Source organism: Miniopterus natalensis, chromosome 4, assembly GCF_054644295.1.
Source record: "Miniopterus natalensis isolate mMinNat1 chromosome 4, mMinNat1.hap1, whole genome shotgun sequence".
NCBI classification, from domain to species: domain Eukaryota; kingdom Metazoa; phylum Chordata; class Mammalia; order Chiroptera; family Miniopteridae; genus Miniopterus; species Miniopterus natalensis.
The window spans coordinates 91,823,891-91,840,478 of record NC_142084.1 but is presented as its reverse complement, the minus strand read 5'-3'; the positions used below and the strand labels follow the sequence as shown (position 1 = coordinate 91,840,478).

Below are 16,588 nucleotides of genomic sequence, written 5' to 3'. Positions count from 1 at the left end.
GTGGCTCAGCAGTTGAGCATCGACCTATGATCCAGCAGATCGAGGTACGATTCCTTGCCAGGGCACATGCCTGGGTTGCGGGCCGGATCCCCAGCAGGGGGCGTGCAGGAGGCAGCCAATCAATGACTCTCTCATCATTGATGTTTCTATCACTCCCTCTCCTTTCCTCTCTCTCTGAAATCAATAAAATTATATTAAAAAATTGCTGCCTCTAGGATGCAAGGAGTAAATGCTTCTTGGCCCTAGTGTGGTTGATTTGGGTTTGGTGCCTTACACCTAAAATGAACACAGGATTTTAAAATTAAAAAAAAAGTTATTTTTCAATTGTAGTGTGGGATTATGGGACGAGAGGAGGTGGGAGAGGTGAAGGGTTGGCGAGGGCAATGACAGTGCTGGGTGCATTTGTCCTGTAGACACGAGCTCGCAAATGACTAACTAAAACACCACCATTTGGGTTCTTCCCCGATTTAAGGAAGAACTAGGAAGCTATTCTTAGGAACAATTTGTGACTCGAGACTGTCTTTAATTCCAGCTTCTCCTCGGGTTGCTATTAAGGCGCATAATTGAACTACAAGCCAAGGTCTTTCTAAAATTCTAGCCTAGATCACCAGCTTGCAAGAGACGGCTACCTAGATTCCTTCCCTTCCCTTCCCTCTTTCTTCTACTTTCATTTTGCTACGAAGTCTTTAGAGAATATCCGTCCATACAAAACAAATGAGGGCAGAACGGGAGAAACTGATGCCGTTTTCAATTAGATGCTGCTCTACGTGACGGAACGAACAGTAGCTGGCGTGGTCAGTAGAAGGATCAGAGCATTGGCATCTGTGCCTGTCTATGGGCAAGATAATTAATTCTGGAGTTTCTAGGGAGCCTCACTCAGGGCGGCTCTTCAACATCTCTGGCAAGAGCGCGGACGGTTGAGGGTGTGGGGTCAGTTCTTGCTGGGGTTCCCCTCTTCCCCACGGTCTCCTATTCGTTCCAACCAGGATTCTTGCTGAAATGCTCAGCTAGATGGACAGACATGCTTCTTCTGCTTCTGTGGCCATGGTGACAGGCAAATGGGGTGAGTTTGAAGGGGGGTGTCCCTCCAGGGCATTGCTTTTTTCATTTGATCCAATTGGGGTGTCTATAACCGGCCAATTTGGGGGTGCCTGAGAAGGGGGCAGAGGGTTCTTCCCATGTATGGCTTTCTCACTAACTTGGATGCTCCTGGACAGCTCGACTCCACCCTTCCTCTAATTCTGACCTAACTTCATGAAGCCCCTTCCACGTTTCATTTCAAGGCAGGAGGAGAGGCATTGCCTCGGGTATTGAAATACATTGTTTTTCTCTCTTCTTCCAAGTAAAAGGAAGGTCATTTTTCTTTCCAGAAAGCTCATGTTATACCCATTTCAGTGCACCCTAGGGCAACCTGGAGTTGTCCTAACTTTGTAAGGGGAAGCTCCCCAGGGCCATAGGCACATGTGTATGTGTGGGTGTCAGTATGGAGCGGCTGAGTGACAAAGGCTATTCAGACAAAAAGTACTTGGTCTACACCCTTCACACTACTTAAAAGTGATCGAACTCCATGAAAATCCCCAATGCATCCAATTGTTGGATTCATTCTGGCCAACAGATTGGCAATTAACTTGTTTTTTTTTTTAATGGCCATATATCCAGGGGGAAAGATCATTAATGAGTTGAAAATGAGTTTTTGACCCGTTTCCAGTTCATTAAAGCTTTTGTGAACCCAGTCCAGCATTTACAAAAGCCAGAAGTTTGCCTCAACTGTTTAGCCCAATTACGGGCCGCGCCGAGCAGTCGGGATGCAAGTTCGCGGAGGGTCTGTTATCTTGCTTTCGCATCTCCCGGAAATTCTAATTACTGTCAGCGTATTTGGTTGCTTTTTGACTGCATTTCATAATTGCTAAAGCTTATCATACCCACAACACACAATCAGCACATAAAAAAGGGACTATATTTGGTACATAAAAAATAGACAACATTACACCAGAAGCACGAAACAGAAAGCAAAAGACGAAGAAGCCAACGAACCATATCGAATTATACATATGGAAAAGAGTTTTTCGTCTTACCTATGTTTAAACTCTTTATTTCTTTATAGAAAGAAAACAGAAGGAAAAAGAACAAACAGTTAGCCGAGGAACTGATCATAAAGCAAACATCACATTTTCTAGTCTTGTATCAAGGCAGTCTTTTTCTTTTTTCCCCCCCATCTAGCTGACAGCTCCTAGCTCAATTTCCTGGGGCCTCCCCTCCCCCGATTTGGGGTTCCCCCCCCCGGCCGTTGGAAAATCGAGACAAGAATGCTTGAATTCCCGGACCAGCGATGTGGCGATTGCACAGGTGAAGCAGGTCTTCTGGCTAATGAAGGGGTGGCAAGGAGGTGGCCTCCTGAATGTCAGCACCTCCTGATGGGTGAGGCTGCTGGGGGGACGGGAGCAGAAACATTCTGAAGCCAAATTCAAGGGCCGCTGTAAAGAGCGTTGTGACTCATTTGTAACATCCATCAGGTGTAGGGGGGATCCTGGTGCCACCTGTGCCACCTGCTTGCCATCGGTGCATTCCAGGGTCGGCAGAGTCTGTGCCACCCGGGAGAAAGCCCATGCCCACACCCAATGGTAGTTTGGGAAACACTTGCTAAACCCTGAGAATCTCAACCATTTTCTATGCCTGCTCCATGCTACCTTCCCTCTCCCCCTCCACTTGCATGGGCAGGGTCCCAAGTCTGCTCTTCTTTTTAAATGTCTTTTAAAATGAAATTCACAGGTAATAATATCCTATTGTCACTGGAGCCAAAGACCATTCCTTTTCGGAAAACTGGTAAAAGTTTTGCTGTGTTTTTTTTTCTCTCTTAAGAACAAAATCACATGGCAGTTTCAACAGGAAAGTAGCTGGAAGTTAGGCCCTTAAGTTCCTGAGGCTTCTAGGCTGAGGTGGAAGGAGCCATGTCCCCCTTTTGCCTTGGCCTGAGGGAGAGACCTCAGGGAAAGAACAAAGAGGGTTAAATGCCCTGATTCCTGCTCAGGTGCAGCTCAGGCCTCTGCTGGGGGCCGTCATTAGTGGTGGGTTTGCACAGGGATTACATTTTTATATTTTATTCCAACGTGTTAGTTTTTGGGAAAAAAAAAAAAAAAAGTTAATTAAATGATGCTGATAACTCCTGAGCTCTGACTGACATAGTGCAATTTAAGATTCATTCTGCAAAGCCTGGTGTGTCAGGGCGGCAGCCAGGGATTTGCGTGTCTATTTTATATTGCTTAATGAAAGTGAAATGTTATCTGCTACCAGTGGTAGTCATATTTGGCTCTTAATTATTGCAATATCAATTCCGCTTTTTTTTTTTTTTTTTTAAGTCAAGATTTTGTAAAAAGACTGGATGGGATTTGGGTCTGCAGACCTGACCTACTTCTTGCCTAAGAACATCTGCTTTAAGTTGATTAATATAGTATCTATGTTGGGGGAAGGAGAAGGGCAGAGGTAGGGGACCAGGTCACCGAGAGTGCTGAGTTTGAGTGATCATATGGACATGAGCTTTGGAGAAAGGTTGAGGTCACTGCTCTTCCAGTCCAGGGCCATTAGCAGGCAACAAACCAATATAACAGCATCATTGAGTCGGTCTATGTAGACAAGTAAGGTGCCCTACTTTCAAAGGACAGGCCTAGGCTTTGCGTCCATGGCCTTGATAACACCAACACCTCTAGGCTTAGACTTTGAGGAAAAAGTGGTGCCTCAGGTTCAAGAACTGAGCTGGATTAGCTCTTCGCACTGTGCAGTCTCAACGACTCCTCTGCGAGTCTTCAGGTATCTGTGGGCATTCTCAGCTTGCCCTGCAGAGCGCTCACCAGGCTGTCTTGTGATTTATGTGTGTGTGCTTGTCTTTGTTGTGGATGTAAGTAAGTAAATATGGACATGGCTGACTTTCATGCTGCTGTTTTTAGTGAGGAGCCCTAGAGAGAGGTAGACTGGGAAAATGGGTTCTTGAGTGATGGAAAGCAGGAATGAGGCTGGGGAGGCCCTGCCTTGGACTGGTTCCCACCCCTCGTGTTCGACTCAGAATCACAAAGCTGCAGGCAGCTGTCGTCTCTTTCTATTCCAGCTTCCTCTGTGCCACGGAAGAGGGTGGTGTTGGAATAGCCACATTTGTTTGTTTGTTTTAGTTCTAACTAAGCAAAAGTGAGCTGGGATACACTTGGTTTAGTTTTAGGGGGATGTGCTTATGTGGCTCCTGTGTCTTCTTTGCACTGTCTTGTTAGGTTACTGCTAGACTCCCTGGGTAGGACCAACTGTCTGGAATGCTCCTGCCTACTGTGCTGATTCCTCTCCCACCGTTACGGGAAGCTTAATGCCCAATGTAGAAGTCACCCTGCACTCTTCCCAGGACACCGATGACAAACTGGCCAGTGAGCGTCAGTTCAAAAAGTATTTAGATCATTCCCTGCACATGAAGACCTGAGACGCCCAGAAGTACTACGCAAGGAGCTTGGTGAAGTTTCCCCAACATGGACAATTCTAACAATTTTCACGACATCGTCAATAATCAACTGTGAACATAAAAGAAAAATTTCTAACTTATCGATATTCTGAAGCAAATTTTGACCAGCTATACTGAAGGAGAGGCTGACTCTCTAGTCTTTTTATAGATAATGACATTACAAAATCATTTTCATATTAAGAGACGATCAAAAGTCAAAAAGTGTAGACGATGCAGTCAAAAAGTGTAGAACAAGTATCATGGAAGTGCAATAGTAGTTAGTTAATAAAAAAATTTAGGCTATTTGTCTGGATTTTGCGACGTTTGCAGTAATTGTCAGCTTTTCAAAATTTGCAGTTGTTTCGGTTTCTTTTCTCCATTTTAAATAAGTTCAGTTTCATTCTGAAATTGCACGAGATTCAGGCCCCTTAGACCTGTCTTTGGGAAAAGAGCTTTGAAAACAGAGCCAAGAACCGTCCAAAGTTTTATAGTGATATTGTTGTTACTGTTATTCTGGGTGCTGTGATGTATTTGGTTTCCTGACCTCCGTGTTTATATCTTGACTACAAAGGGAAAATATTTGCTCTCTAACTAGAACCAGATTCCTCCTTAACATCCTGTGTTGGCATCAAGCAGGGTCTGTCCTGGTTGAATGTCTCAGGAAAGCTTATCTTTGCCCCGTGAAGCTTAATTCCAGTGTCTGCTGCCCTTGCCCTCGCCTCCTTCCTAGGCTCCCACCCTCTCAGCCTCTTCTCTCTCCAGCCCGGCCCCGGAAGAGCCTCCCTGGTGCAACAGCGCACTTGACCTACCCCTATGGCACCATCAGGACCTCAGCACAGGGAAGTGTTTTAGTTGAAAAAAGCATATTAAATATTATAGCTTTACATTTGGAAAATAAAAAAATTAAGACGTTCAAACATTAGGGAAAGTGTGAGATTCTTATGTTTACCAAAGGGGCCAAGTTAAAAAAGGCAGAGAGACACTTGTCCTATCCTTGATCAGTTACTGCCTGACATTGGGGTCCAGTTCCTAAGAGAGCCTCAAAATTGGGGAGGAAGGAAAGATTTTTCTGTGATAGGAATTCACCCTAAGATACTAGCGGCTGACGCATTTATTATGCTCCGCACGGCCCAGGTTTTTCTAAGGATCACCTGGAGAAGGTGATTGTTATAAGGAGGGAAATGGGCTACAAAAGGTGATGTCCGGCTTTAGGGGGAAGGGAATGTTGAAAATGTCTTGAATTTTACCTAAGAAGAAGGCTTTTCCTAGCATTAGTTTTTGCAAGTGCGTAGAGCTCGGGCCCTGCATGTTTTGGATCAGCAAAGGAGGAGAGATGGGCAGTGAAAGATCGAAGGGAACATCTAAATAGAATTCTGATTCACGGGCGCGGCTCCGGGGTGGGTAAGCGAGACGGGGATGGGCACCAGCTCCCGAAATTGAATGGTACAGCTGCCGACTCACAATGGAGAAAAGACGCAAGCGCGACAGGTCCCTTCCTCCCCCCTCCCTGCCTTTGATGGTTACTGTTTTGAAGAGGGGGATTGACAGCCCTTTGTTTTCAGCTATGTAGTGGGAACAAAGGAAGTATCGAACCCGTGCTCTTGTAAAAGCTTAACTTCTAATTGTCTCTGGATACCTGGCTGATGAAAGCAAGAACAAGTCCAAAGGCGGTGAAAAAGGAAAACACAAAAACAAAACCCACACAGCCGTGGAGGGAAAATAGTAGTTCCACGCCCCCAGCTGTGTCAATGTCACCCCGGGGGTGGGGGTGGGGGTGGGGCGTGGCTCTCTCTGAGTGGGCCCTTCGCTGGGACCACGGATACTGTGGCCTCTAGAGCTTGAGAGACATGGAGCCAAGGGCAAATTCCAACAAGGGGGAGGACACTGGTCTGTGTCCCCTTGAACTCAAGCCACAGGTCTGGAGCTGCCGGTGTGGATCAGACACTACTCTAGGCACCAGGGAGCACAGATACCAAAGATGCCTGCTCCACAGAAATCCACACCCTGGGGCCCTAAAGACTTACACAGAAATACCTACAGAAAAAGGCAGTAAATACCGTCAGCTTTTGTGGAAAATTAGACTTAAGTCACCCAGAAAAGGGTGAGAATTATTTCCCGCTAAGGAGATCGGGCCTCTAGGAGGAAGGGGCCTTCACACCGAGCCCTGAAGATGGTCATGATGAGGTAGGTTGGGGAGAGAAGGTGCTTTAAGCAGACCCAGCAGCATGAGTGAAGGTTTGGAGGTGGGGCTGTGGCTGGCAGGTGCCGATTCAGCTCTGAGCAGGAAGAGCAGTGACAAGGAAGATGCTGGGGGTTGCAAATGCCAGAGGAAGAGCGTGGCCCTCATGGAAGGCACGGTGCTACTTTTACCCCTACTCCCCGGCTCTCCATGGCCAAGAGGAGGCCTGAGGAGAAGAGGGCTCTCCTGCGACAGGGAAGAAAAATTAACATCTTGGGAAGGGGACCCTCTCGGGGGGCTCTATGAAAAGCGGTTTGTCCGAGTGTCAGCTTGGCAGCTGGAGGGTCGTCCAGCCTCTTGCACTTTGCCGCCCCCTTCCTCTTATCGTTCATTTTTTGGGTATTACATTCTCTTACAAGACCTCCCTTTGTCTTCCTCTGATGGCCGGTTGGCGGCTCTTCTGGAGCACAGCTTGCCTTGCCTCTACTTGCCTGGGTGCCCATCTCACCCTCACATGGATGCTCTTTGAGCCCAGCGTAGGTGTGGCTCACCGCCAGGCGCGGGGAACGTCCACCGGACCACTGAGGCTGCAACCTGCTAGGGGCGGAGCTGCGGTTCTCTCTTTCCTTTTTACCTCTCCCAGGGCCGGGCACAGTCTTAGTTCTCAAGAGTATTCAGTAGCACTTGCTGGTGCTCAGATGACTGATCTCTGTCCCAGAAGGGGCCTCAAAGACACTAAAAAGCAAGTGCAACCTGTGACTTCATCTAAGTCCTGCACCTGGTGTCTTAGGCTACTCCAGAAGGGACCACCATCCACCTAGTTGCTCAGGTCAAAATCCTAGGCGTCGCCCTTGATATTCATTCTCTCTCTCTCTTTCACATTCCTTATACCCAATCAATCAATTCCTATCAGATTTATCTTGAAAATATATCGCAATTGGAACACTTCCCCATTTCCCTTGCTGCCACCCTAGTCCATATCACCACCACCCAAATCCTGGACAACTGCTACAGCCTCCACTCTGGTACCATTTTCCACACAGTAGCCAGGATCACCTCTAAAAAAATGCAAATCAGGTCACATCAGCTTCACCCCACTTTCTATTTCAACCTCCAGTGGCCGTCCACTGCAATACGAATATTATTCACACTCGTCAGCACAACTGATGAGACCCTGCATCGGTCCCCTCCCTACCTTTCTGACCTCCTCTGAGACTCCCCTGAGCTCACCACCATCCCGTCATATTGGACTGCTATTGATCCCTTAAATAAACGAGGGTATCAGCTGCTGTTAGGGCTTTTGCACAACTTCTCTCTGCCTGGAATACTATCCCCCAGATCTTCCCAGAGCTGACCTCATCATTTGGGACCTATCTCAAATGTGACTTAGTCCGAGAGGTTTCCTGAGCCCTTTATCTTATGTAGCTGTCTCATCCCGCCTCTGTCCCCACCACAATCCATTTCTCTCCCCTTGTTAGATTTTCCTTAAAGAATGTAATGCTACTTGAAATTATTTTTAGTTGTCCACATGATTTGAGTTCCATATCAGACCCACACACAGCGACCAGGACTGGGCTTGTTCCCACCTCTTCCTCCCCTAGCCAGGCTGTCCCTGCCACAGTATACAGCCGCTGAGCATTTGTTGAAAAGGTCGGCCCCCTTCTTGATAGGCTTCGTCTCTCCCTCTACTTACAGCTCCCTCTCGAAGTTTGACAGCCTGGAATCAACTTTCCTGGGGAAGGGAGTTTCCAAGAAACTCTGTCCCGCACAGAGGAGCCTGCCCTTTAGACTTAGCAGCGAGCACTGAACCTACCAGCGCGGGCGGGAGGTCCCTACCGTGGCCTATTCTCAGTAATTCTAAGTCACATCCTCGCGGAAGTGCACAGATCCAGAGAATTCACAGAGAGCGAGCACGTGGAGCTGCTCAACACGAACGTGTGAATTAGTAAGTGAATATCAGTGGCTCTCAAACGTTGATAGGCAGCCGAATCTCCTGCAGAGCTTGTCAAGAATAAAAGATGCCTTGGCTCTTCTCTAGACTTACTAAATTGGTGCCTCTGGGGATGGGGCCCCCGAATCTGGTGTTTTTTTTAAGAAGTGCCCCTTTAGAGGCCACAGAAACGGACCAACCGCTAGGAGCAGTAGTTCTTCCACTGTTTGGTATGTACTAGATTCATGCCTGGAGGTTTTATAACACTCGGTACCAGGTCCCACCCCAAACACCGCGACCGACATCGCCCACCCTTGTTTGTCACTCAGGTGTTGACACCCGCATCGAATGTGTGTGTGTTGTCTTGTGGCTGCACAAAGCATCTCCCCAAATCCCAGCTTGATTCTGGCCCTAGGTTTCGAACCTCAGCCCACCCGAGGGAGTGTCTGCAGAAGCCCACACGCGGCTGCCGAGTGCCCGGCGCGGCCGCTTACCGTAGCTCCAGGATGCTGGTCACGTTTCGGGAGGGATAGATGCGCCGGATGTAATTGAAGTCACCGACAAAGAGGCTCCCGTCGGTGCCGACGGCCAGAGCCACGGGGGCCAGCAGCTTGTTGCCTTCGGCCAGGCCGTTGCAGCTGGGGCAGGAGATGCTGCGGCGGCGGCCGTTGCCCATGATGCTGGTGATGATGGCGGGCTGCTGGGTCAGGAACTGGTTCTCCCCGGTGCCCTTGTGCAGGATGCCTGCGGGCGGTGCGAGGGTGTTACCGCGGCCTTACGGGGACGGCGGCCTGGCCAGGGGCAACCGTAGGGGGCTGTGACCTTGGGGGCGCTCCCGGGTCCCTCAGGATGCTGAGAGAGCCGCAGTGGGGTGGGCGGGCCCCAGGGCTACGGGATTGGGTAGGAGAACATTTGTAGAGATGGCCGGGGAAGAACTGTGAGGCCCCGAAGGCGGGCGGTCAGGAGCAGCCCACATTCTTTGACATTTAAGAAGAGAAGGTGGGGAAACCTATGAGTATTCGGGCATTTGATGAAAACCGGCCGAGGGGCGGGGAGAGGCGACCAAGGAAATGTCAAGGCTGGAGAGAGGCTGTGTTTGAGAAAGGGGACGTGCTCACGTACCGCTTTTGACGTTGAGGATGTGATGTTTGTCCAGGGACCAGCCACCGAGGTTGGACGGGTCCAGCTCGAAGCCCTGCAGGAGGGCTGTTCTTTTCTCCCACAGGATGAGGCTGGGGCAGGTCTCGTACTCAAACCCGACGGACACTGAAAGGGAAGAGGGGCGGGACAGGCGGGAGACGGGTGAGTGACTCGCCTACAACGGCGCCGCCCTCCGGCCCGGACACACGTGCTCAGTGCAGCGCCCAGCCCGTCCTCAGGTCCCGCTCAAGCAGGTGGGCTGATTGCTTTTCTCCCCGCGATTCCACACGATACTGAATTCAAATCTCAAGCTGAACTCCACCTTGAAACTTTACACAGTAAGCGCTCTGTGGGGATGGAAAGACCTTTCCAAAGAACAGCTGGCTTTCAAAGATGACCCCGGTGACGTGGAGGGAGGCGATGAAACATTTAAAAGCCAACACAACTCTCTTCCCGAGATGGACGGGAGACGGTGTCCCTCGGCCTGCGGTTTGCTGTGCGCATTTATTATATTTTGTGCTTTTCTCATTTGCTAGGAGAAAGGCCTACGGAAGCTTGGTGGCTCATTTATAAGGAGGCTCTGGAGGCAACGGCTTGGGTTGACGGGACTTGGAGCGTTCAGCCCAGATTCTGGAGAGTTCCGGGCCACCTGGGCACAGGGCACAGCCTGCCCATTACGTGGCAAGTCAGGGGGGAACAGAATCCAGAAACCGCAAAAACCCCATGTTTGCCGCAGGGACAAATGGGAGAGGAGAGGAAATGAAGGGCTTGGTCCTAACTCCGCTCCGGCTCACACCTCCTGGTGGTTTCCTTTCCCACGGGCGAAACAGAGCGAGTGAAGCCTTAATTTCTCAGAGCCGGGGGAGGGAGAGGCGAGACGGAGCGCCGCGAGGCCGTACGTTTTTAATTGCGACACTGCTTTCGAAAGATGCGGCATCGTTATTATTGCCGTTCCCACTACATTACATTCCTAACCATGTGTGTCACCTTCGGGGATTCTCCGCAGCTTCTTTTAAATCCTGAGGTATGGGAGTGTCAATACGAACGGAAGACACATTTTATCTTTTCTAGAAAAGCCATACATTTCCTAGCCTGTCCTCTGAAAAGTCCAAGAAACAGTGACTGACCCAGCAGCAGAGAGAGTTGCTAGTGCCTGGCTTGTGACCTTGAAATATGATTTCTCACTAAAAGGAATCAGGGCTCCTTGAAGAAATAGGCAGAGCAAGAAATGAACAAGACGGGACCAGGCCATCTTATCATTTCAGATAGAAAAGAAGGAATAAAAATCCACTGGGGTCCAGTTGAAAGAATCTGGGAGTCAGCTAGAAGAGGCTTCCACTGACCAAACATGGCACGATTGGACCATTAGTAAAGATAATAATTCCTATGGATTGAAACATATTAGAGACATTTCATTCTATGAATTCAGAATGGTATTTAAATAACATGAATTTGCCACCATTAGAGGACGTTAAAAAACTGACTTATTATACTGAAAACTAGTAAATAAAGGGAAGTAATCAAACATTTATTCTTTCTTTCTGATTTGAACTGTACCTCAAATAACCAAGCAGTTAAAGAGAAAGTATCTCTACATAAAAGTATTCTAGCTAATAAATAAAGAAGCAATGGTAGAATTAAGATAACATTTTGCAATTCCCAGGGACCTAATGGATCCAGGCGATCAGCATCAGTGGCTGCTAAAATCACTAACGGATAGACCAGCTGACCTTAGGTGTCTCCTGATGGAGAAGACAGCACCACATATCAAGTTGTCCTGCTTAAAAAAAAAAAAAAAAATCAAATAATAAAATACCCAGGGATAAATTCAAACAAGGAGATGAAAGGCCTACCACTGAAAGCTGTAAGACATGATGAAAGAAACTGAAGACGCAAATCAATGAAAAGATATTCCATGCTCATGGATTAAAAGAATGAATGCTGTTGAAATGTCCATACTACCCAAAGCAATCTACAGATTCAGTGCAATCCCTATCACAATGCCAAAGGAATTTTTCACAGAAATAGAACGAACTACCCTAAAATTTGTACAGAGCCACAAAAGGCCATGAATAGCCAGAGGAATCTTGAGAAAAGAACAGAGCTGGAGGCATCATGCTCTCTGATTTAAAACTAGATTACAAAGTTATAGTAATCAAAGCAGTATGGTATTAGCATGAAAACAGACACATAGATCAACGGAACAAAATAGAGAGCTCAGAAAGAAACCCTTGCTGATATGTCAATTATTTTATTTTCTTGGGGTAGACAACATTTATTTATTTCATGAAACACTTAAAGTTTAGGTCAGTGGGGAATAATTTTAGTTAAATAATTGTATATTTTCTACCCACACATCACATGATAAAGACTACACACCATGGGATAGGACAGTCTCTCCAATAAATGGAGTTGGGAAAACTGGATAGACACATGCAACAGAATGAAACCAGGCAGTTATCTTACACCATACACAAAAATGAACTCAAAATGGATTAAAGACTTGAATGTAAACCTAAAACCATAAAACTCCTAGAACAAAACATAGGTGGTAAACCCCTTGACATTGATCTTGGTGGTGATTTTTTAGTTTTGACCAAAAGCAAAGGCAACCAGAAAAAAAAAATCAACAAGTGGAACTACATCTGATTAAAAAGCTGCTGCACAGCAAAGAAAACCATTAATAAAATAAAAAGGCTACCCTACTAAATGGGAGAAAATATTTGTAATCACACATCTGATAAGGGGTTAATATCCGAAATAAAGAATTCATACAATGCAATAGCAAAACCTCCCAGAAATCCAATTAAAAAATGGGCAGAGGATCTGAATAGACATTTTCCTAAAGAAAATATATGAAAGGCCAACAGGAACATGAAAAAATGCTCAACATCACTAATCACCAGGGAAATGCAAATCGAAACCACAATGTAATATCACCTCACACCTGTTCGAATGGCTGTTCTCAAAAAGATATGTAAAAGCAAGTGCTGTGCTGCCATTTGTGACACCATGGATGGACCTGCAGAATATCATGTTAAGCAAAATAAGCCAGTCAGGAAAAGCTAAGATTTCACTCATATGTGGGAATTAAAACTGAAACTCATAGACACAGACAACAGTGTGCTGGTTACCAGAGGGAAGAGGGTGGGGAGGAGTTAAGGGTAAAGGGGGCCAAATATATGGCGACGGAAGATGCTTTGACTTGGAGTGGTGGGCACACAATGCAAGATACAGATCATGTACCATAGAAATGGACACTTGAAACCCTTATGATCTTATTAACCAATGTCACCTCAATGAATTTAAAAATAATAAAAAAGGAAATAACAAGTGTTGGAGAAGATGTAGAGAAAAGAGAACCCTTGTGTACTGTTGGTGGGAATGGACATTGGTGCAGCCACTATGAAAAACAGCATAAAATTTCCTCAAAAAATTAAAAATATAATTACCATATGACACAGCAATTCTACGTCTGGGTATGTACCCAAAGGAAACAAAAACACTAACTGAAAAAGATACACACACCCCCATATTCATTGCAATTTTATAAAAGCCAAGATATGGAAACATTCTAAGTGCCCATCAGTGGATGAACACATGAATAAAGATGTGGTACGTACATACAGTGGAATAGTACTCAGCCATAAAAAATATAAAATATTGCCATTTGCAACAACATGGATGGACCTTGAGGGCATTATGTAAATTGAAATAAACCAGACAGAGAAAAACAAATACCTTTTGATCTCACTTATATGTGAAATCTTAACAAAAACAACAACAACAACAAGCTCACAGATGCAGAGAACAGATTGGTAGTTGCCAGAGATGGGGTTGGGGGGTGGACAAAATGGGTGATGGAAGTCAAAAGGTATAAACTTCCAGTTATGAAATAAATAAGTCCTGGGGGTGTAATGTATAGCACGGTGGCTATAGTTAATAATACTATATTGCATACTTGAAAGCAGCTAAGAGGGTAAATCTTAGGAGTTCTCACCACACACAAAAAATTGTGTAACTATGATGATGGATATTAACTAGACTTACTGTGTTGATCGTTTCACAACACATACAAATATCAAATCAGTATGTTGTCTACCTGACGCTAATATAATGTTGTATGTCAATTATACCTCAATTTTAAAAGGTTTGTATAGGTTAAAATAAAAATAAAAATCAAGCCTGAACCTGAGAAAGCCTCAAGATCCAGTCAGCAGTTTACAAAACAGGAGTATGTTCAACAGCCACAGGTGTTCAATCAGAAACAAACCAGATTTTGTGGAATTCTACAGGCAAAAAACACAGTTTCTTCAACAAATAAAACTTACAAAAGAGAGCTAGAGATGGAAGGAAAAACCATAGATTAAAATAATTTAAGAGAAATCAGCCCACTGAAAAGGTAGATCTTATTGGGCTTCTGGTTCAAACAAAATACTAATATTTTAGGAGATTCTTAAGACAATCGAATTGTTGAACAGTGATGGGCAATTTGATGGTATTGAGAAATTATTGTGTTTTTGCCGTGATAATGGTAGTGTTGCTATGTTCATGAAGTGTTTTTTCAGAGATACACACTGAAATATTACAGATGCGATGATGTGATGTCCGGGACTTGCTTCAGAAGGATATGAGAGGCAGGGGAGTGGATGAAGGTCTGGACTAAACCAAGTTCATCATGAGCTGATAACAGTAGAAACTGGAGTACATGGGATGCATTATAATAATCAGTTTACTTTTTGATGCTATCATTTTGATAATGCCCAAAGCTTGATATAATATTTTTTATTTTATTTTTTAAGAATAGTTTACTGATTTTTAGATAGAGATGAAGGGAGAGGGAGAAAGAGAAACATCCATGTGAGAGACAAATAGCGATTGGCTGCCTCCTGCACGCCCCTTACCAGGGATCGAGCCCCCAGTCTGGGCATGTGCTCTGGCCTGGAATTGAACCGGCCACCTTTCGATGTATGGGAAGATGCCCAACCAACCGAGCCACACTGGTCAGGGCAGAGTATTTTTTTGATTAGCCACTGTTTACATTAAGTACTCATTACCCCAGTAACTTATGACTATCTTTATTGGGCTATTAACTCCACCTGCTGAGGAAGCAGACCACCAGGGCCATACCCGAGCATGTCTAACCTGCTAGGTACCTGACTTCAGGCAAGTGACTTGCCCTCTCCCTCCTGTACCGTCTGCACAGTGTGGATCACGAGAGTGCTCACTCCACAAGGTTACTGAGAGGTTACCCAAGACAAAGGGTTTGTCACACTACTCTGCATGGGGTGGGGGGCATGTCTGACAAACACCGGCTGCCACTGATGGTGAAAATTTCTGAGTGTGCTGGATTCTTATTTGGGCAACTTACTACAGTTCTTGAAAAATCACAAGCCTATTGGTAAAAATACAAAAAAAACAACACAGAAGTCTGGATTTTAATGAACCCAGCTAGCTTTCTACAAGTAGGAAACTATACTGGGTAGGTTGACATTAATTCACAGCTCATAACTCTGCAAAGACCAAAGGACACTTTTCTTGGGGTGGTCCTTCATCAGTGAGTGTGTGTGTGTGTGATGTGATTCCCTCAAAGGCAAAGCCTGAAACACAGCATGTAGCTTTCAGCACCCCCCCCCCCCCCCCCCCCAGCTTGTAGCTTGTTTCTGATTCTCACGCTGCATTCGGTACCATTTGCACGTGCTCGCTCTGGGATGTGACCACCTCTCTCCGCATCTCGAATATTCCCCGTGCCCACTACATTCCAGCCTCACTGGCCTTCTCTTTGTCCTGCAAACACACCTCACTCACCTCTCTTTTTCTTCCAGGGAGAGAACGTTTTTTTCTCGTGGCTCCTGGTCATTCAAGTCTATACTTAACTATCATCCACCAAGGAGCCTTCCCGAGTGCCTCCAATAAAAGGCGTTCCCAGTATACACCGCTCCTCCCCAGCACACATCGCTTATTTTTATTTTCGTGTCAGCACTTATCACTGCTCGGTATTTTCTAGTCCAGTGTGTGTTAACTCTCCCCATCCCCACCAGAACAGCAGGTCCCCGGGAGAGGACTCTGGTCCGTCTCATTGACCACTGCACGTCTATCTACCAGAACAGTGCTTGGCACACGTTAGGACCTCCATAAATATTGGTAGAATTAATACGTGATGAAAACCAAGAATCGACAGGGGTTTGAAACCAAAACATACCAACAGCGTCAGAGAGTCCGTACACCCTCTGGCCGTAGGCGTCTGTCTTGTCCCAGATGAAGGTGTAGGCCAGGTTGGAGGAGGCCTGGAATGACTTCTGGAAGAGGTGTCCCTCCACAGCTACCATCAGGTGCACCTTGATGAGGTTCAGGGGCACCGTGGACTGGGTCATGGTGATCTTCAACAGCGACTTGTAGCCTGCGGTCCTGGAGCTCAGGTAGCGGAGCTTCACGTTGGAACCCGGGAGCTCAATTTCTTCATGAAGAACCTGGACACAAGGTTCATGCACTGCATCAAACGCCCCGTGGCTGGTGGGGTGCCCGCAACCCCAAAGCTGCCTGCCTGCAGCCACCCTCCCCCAAGCATGGGGTGTAAGAACCACTTTCCCAAACTGATGGGAAAAACCCCCCCAAACTTCATCCTACACCATGGAGCAAAGGGGCCGAGGTTATGATTTTTGGATTAATAATTATTCTTGGTCACCGTTGTGTTTCTTTTTGAAAACCACACGGGTTGGCAAAAGATGTAAATAAAAACAGCAGGCTTTATTGCTGGCTGCCCGCAAGGAGGCCACGAGAGGCTGTAATTATATGAACCTGCGACTTCCGCCGACAGTTGGTGCAGAGCAACAGGGGGCTTGACATAACAACTCGAAATGCCCTC

The 16,588-nt window shown here is 46.4% G+C and overlaps 1 protein-coding gene across 1 annotated transcript in view; it reads right to left on the bottom strand.

The window, feature by feature from the left end:
• TENM2 (teneurin transmembrane protein 2) overlaps nucleotides 1-16,588 on the bottom strand; it is a 258,817-nt gene that overhangs the window by 46,959 nt on the left and 195,270 nt on the right. Inside the window, exons 15-17 of the mRNA XM_087816191.1 lie at nucleotides 15,926-16,193; nucleotides 9,706-9,849; nucleotides 9,078-9,327 (exon numbers count right to left, since the gene is read on the bottom strand). Of these exons, the coding sequence (XP_087672317.1) occupies nucleotides 9,078-9,327; nucleotides 9,706-9,849; nucleotides 15,926-16,193 (662 nt within the window). The remainder of the gene's footprint in view (nucleotides 1-9,077; nucleotides 9,328-9,705; nucleotides 9,850-15,925; nucleotides 16,194-16,588) is intronic.